This window comes from Fukomys damarensis, unplaced genomic scaffold (assembly GCF_012274545.1).
Source record: "Fukomys damarensis isolate Sample0158 unplaced genomic scaffold, DMR_v1.0_HiC HiC_scaffold_26, whole genome shotgun sequence".
NCBI classification, from domain to species: Eukaryota; Metazoa; Chordata; class Mammalia; order Rodentia; family Bathyergidae; genus Fukomys; species Fukomys damarensis.
The window spans coordinates 863,725-868,332 of record NW_022900938.1 but is presented as its reverse complement, the minus strand read 5'-3'; the positions used below and the strand labels follow the sequence as shown (position 1 = coordinate 868,332).

Genomic DNA, 4,608 nt, shown 5'->3' with positions numbered 1-4,608 from the left:
TTTTTTTTTTTTTTAAGCAAATCCCTAATACTGAATTATTTGATTCCTAGAACACTTCTCTGTATCTCTAAAAAATAAAAATTTCTTAGCAAAGTTATTTATAAAACTAAAGAATGATAACACCTAACAAAATTAGAAGTAATTCCTTCTGGCATCGAATAGCTAATCTCTATTCAGCTGTCCTTGATTATTGCAAAAATGCCCAAGGCCTCGGCAGGAGTTCTGTGCAGCCCCTGGTCTTGTTAAGTGTAAGTCAAGAAGACTGTTTCCGAGACTTCCATCCCAGTTGGGACAGCATCTTCTCCGCTTTTACTCATTCTGCCCTTCTCAAACACACTGGGCTGGGTAGTGCCCACGGGTACAGTACTTACACATGGCCAGTAGAGGGCAGCAGCAGGAGGCTGGGTAGAAAAAAATCAAGAAATAAAGGATCAACAGCTTTTTAAAAAATAGCTTTCCTGAGACAGAACGCAATTCCTCTGGCCATACATCATAATCTCCACCCTTTGATTTAGGTGGATCCCAGCCCATTTCTTCCCCTCTGAAAGGCATCCTATACTCTGAGTAGCTGTGACCTTCTGCCCTGCTGCAACCCCATTTCCTGCTGCCCCCCTTTCCCCTCAGAGCTCCCTGCTCTGCACACCTGTAGCGACAGAGCCACACAGCGTGAGAGCTTTGTGCCCGGCCCTGCTGTTAGCAGCACGGTGTCCCCGGGTCAGTCCTCACTGGCTTGGGGCCTAGTAATTTGTCCCCTTCCCAACTGCATTTCGCCCCCCTCTCGTTGGGTGTTTAGGTTGCTGTCGTGAGTGGTGTTGGTGTGCAAACTCGGGCCAGCTTTGTGTGCGCCTGCTGCCATCGCTCAGGTGAATGTGCAGGTGTGAGTCCCTGTCACGGTGACTGTAGGCATTGTGGAGCTGCCGGGAAGTTTCCAAAGTGGCCGTGCCCTTCCCTGCGTTTTCCTGTCACAGTGGATGAAGGTTCAGAAGGGCCAGGAAGCAGGGAGCGGACAACGGAGAAACCCAGTCGAAGCTGTCCCTTGTCCTCATGTATCTCTCACATGTGGACTCGGGTGTTTCCATGTCATTCCAGCTGCATATTAGGAGTTTGTTCCGATTGGTTTTGATAAGGTTTCACATTATTTGGAGCAATTCCTTGTTTTCTGACATACAGAATGTTCCAGGCGCTCGTGTTCTCCAGCCTTGGAAGCTGGCACTCCTTCAAGAAGTCTGATTCTTTCATGATGGGGCGTTGTGTGGAAGTGGGTGCTGGGTGCTGGGTGTGCGCGCTGCGTGTGTGGAGTTGTCCTAGCTGTCTGTTGCTGTGCGATGGCGCTCCCCAGGCCTGGTGGCCAGACCTGCTCACACTGCCAGCTCCAAATTGGAGGTCTTCAGGCTGGCTCCTCACAGAAGAGGAAGGTGCAGGGCACACACAGGCCAGGGTTCCAGCAGGAGCAGCCTGCTGACAGCAGAGTCAGGCACAGGATGGGAAAGCAGTGTGTTCGGTGTTTCTACAGAGATGTTGCTGAAGAAATGGAGTCAGGAAAAGTCCCTGCAGTGTGAGTTCCCAACACGAAGGCCAAGTGCAGCCGGAGCCCAGCTCTGTGCCTTTCTGGGTGGAAACTAGACAGGCACAGGTGTGGTCAGCACAACCCGCCAGCACTCCTGCCGGCAGGGGGAGGCGTGCTGTGGGGGCATCCAGAGGAGGAAATGTGTGGTGGGCGTGGTGTGAGAATCCTGGTGGATAGTTTCCCTACACCTTATTTTTAACTCCGCTGTCAGTATTTCAAAGCCTGTGGTTTGGAAGCTGCTTTTACCCTGGGATGAGGAAGGACTTTTCTTGGTGCACCACAGCATAAGCGTTAGTTGGGTTTGTTTTATTGTTAAACTTTTTTTTTTCCAGAAAGATGAGAAGATGAAGTAAAGATGGACTCTAGTTTTTCTGAATTCTCAAGGAACCGGAAGTCAGAACAGAAATATATCTAGGATCACAAAGATGGAACACTTGAGGAAAAGTCTCCCCCTGCCCTTTTGCCCTTTCCTTAGAGTGCTGATTTGTTCATTCTTATATTTATACATATGTGCATAAAGTAGCTGTTTTTGTAATACTAAACTTCTAAAATAATTTTGGTCATATAAATTATTTCCTTATTTAAGCTTCTTACCAAACAATAGCTATCATCAGCCTTTTAACTGCATAAATGTATGAATAAATACTGTTGCATTGGTTATCTGGTACGGGAAGCTATCTTTTATTTGGCTTTTGGTCTGAGGACTGCATATGGCATCTAAAAGCTTTAAAGTCCTCCTGCACTGGCCGGATTTCTGTCACCCTCATTCTTCTCTGTTCACCATCAGTTTCTTTCTCTGTTACACAGAACCTGGGGCCCAGGAGGGATGTTGGGAGGAAGGGCTTCATTGTTGGCCTTTCTGCCTCTTTGGAATTTGGTGTTTAGAACTTGTTATTTCAGCCATAAGTGATAAGTCCTCCGCCCACCTGGGATCAGCATGCGGTTTGCTGTTTTCACACAGCTCGTCAGACCTCTTCTGCCCCACGTAGATGCTTCCTTAGACCAGCTCCGACTGGTCCCTCAGGCAGTACTGTGGCAGCTTGTCCTGGGACCACAAGTGGAGCGACTCCTGCCAGGGAGCAGTACTTCACAGTGTGAAGATGGCGTTTCTAGCAGCCCTGGCCGCGTCAGTTCATGGCGGTGGCGGGCTGCTGTAGCATAGTAGCCTCCTCTCCTCTCTACTGTGGTCCAGAACTCAGTGCCCATGGGCTCTGCTCACCTTCCCAGACTATTGCTGAGACTGGCCCTCCCAGACTCAGTGTTTTCTTATCCTTTACTTCTGTTTTCTTTTTATAAGACTTATCTTTTATTTAGTTCCTTTCCCATGCAAATTATTTTTCATTCTACATAGATAATAATATCCACCTTTAACTGTTGGTGAAACAGTTTGGTCACAGTAAGAAAGGATTCTCTACTCTGAAGTTATAAAAGTAATGACCCATGGCTTTATTTTCTTACATTTAAATTTCTGACTGGTGGAATTTGTCCTAATATATAGTATGAAGTGTGTGTGCGATTTTTACCTTTTCCCAAGTGATTCCCCATTAGTTAAAAAGTCCACGTTATCCAATACTGACTCCTAGTGACAGTGATGTTGTATTCCCACATGCACTTAAAGTCATTTCTTGATTTTTTTTCTGTCTTGTAATCTGTGTCTCTGATAACCAGTACTCTACTCTTTAGAGTGTAGAAACTAGCGGAGTTACAGAGCTTTCTTGTGCAGGTTTTGCATACTCAATAAACTTGTGCTTTCTCTTTTTATCTTTTCTGGGTCATATAAGCGAGATCTTCTCTGATTCCCTCTTCTGATTACTTTCTTCATGTATGAAGATGACTGATTCCCATGTTCACTGCTCAATAGTATTTTTTAGCTCATCACTGTAGTGTTTTTTCCAGATATACCCCTTGAAAACCAGACTTTTTACACTCTTTTCCCTAATTCTTATCCCAGTTGCTTTTCTTATCTGCATGCACGGCTGCTGCCACAGGGTTAACCAGCCGTGGGAACAGGTGAGCTCCCTTGTCTTACTCCTGATTTTCACCTGAGTGCCCCTGGTTTCACCCCATCAAGGAAGATGGTTTAGGAGCTGCATATTTATAATCACACTAAAATAAACCAACTATTATTATTTGAGTGCTTTTTTGAAAAATGAATAGGTACTGGATTTTGTCAAATGTGTTTTGGTATTGCGAGATTTTATTGGGACCCAAGCCAAGAAAGAAACCACAATTCATTTTTAACTATATACTAGAGAAATGAAGAAAACAAAAATCTGAGAAGGCAATGGTGTTCCTGCGGGAGCGCGAAGGGAGGACCTCCACAGCCCTGCGGCTTGGGCCAGTGCCAGGATTTGCAGTCTGCAGCCGCTGGTGCAGGATCCTGCAGGGTGCCACGAGACTGATTGGACAGCAGGAGCCACCAGCTGTACCAAAGTCAGCCGCTCCTAGGTGATGCAGGACAGTAGCACAGCTCTTGCTGTGGGCTTCTATCATGGTAGAGACACAAGGGGAGGAGCCTGCAGAAAAGAAGACAGAATCCCAGCTTCAAGAAGCAGAAGAGAGAAGTATGGATTTGAATCTGAGCCACAGTAGCTCAATAACCAGCACAGAAATGCTCTGGGGCTCTTCTGAAATGCACTGAGGTCGTGATCCACATGGTTGTCTCCACTCTAAGCCCAACTATCCTTTGCTGTATGGTGCCAGTTCTCACATCCCATGGCTTTTCTCGGGCTGACCTTTTTAACTTCCGCCAATAGAGGGCACTAGAAGGAAATGGATAAACAGAAAGGAAACTAGGACTTAAATTGCTGCTGGGTTTAATTGAATTTCCTGTCAGCACCTGTGTTAGTTGGGGCCCTGATTCCCACAGCAGGGGCCCAAAACATGACATCCACACCTTAAGGAGCAGAGGTTTATTTGGCTCAGTTTCAGTGTTGCTGGCTCCAAGTCAGGAACATCATGCAGGACAGGAATGGTGGAGCAGAGATGCTTAGTGCATGGTGGTCCAGAAGCAGAGCAGGAATTTTCTGTATCAGCCACCT

At 46.5% G+C, this 4,608-nt stretch overlaps 1 protein-coding gene across 2 annotated transcripts in view; it reads left to right on the top strand.

The window, feature by feature from the left end:
• Positions 1-2,857, top strand: part of Sgo2 (shugoshin 2) — a 24,872-nt gene extending 22,015 nt beyond the window's left edge. For both annotated transcript variants that reach the window (XM_010617580.3, XM_010617581.3), the window contains exon 9: positions 1,900-2,857. In XM_010617580.3, the coding sequence (XP_010615882.1) occupies positions 1,900-1,915 (16 nt within the window). In that variant the 3' untranslated portion in view covers positions 1,916-2,857. The remainder of the gene's footprint in view (positions 1-1,899) is intronic.
• The last annotated feature ends 1,751 nt before the right edge of the window (positions 2,858-4,608 follow it).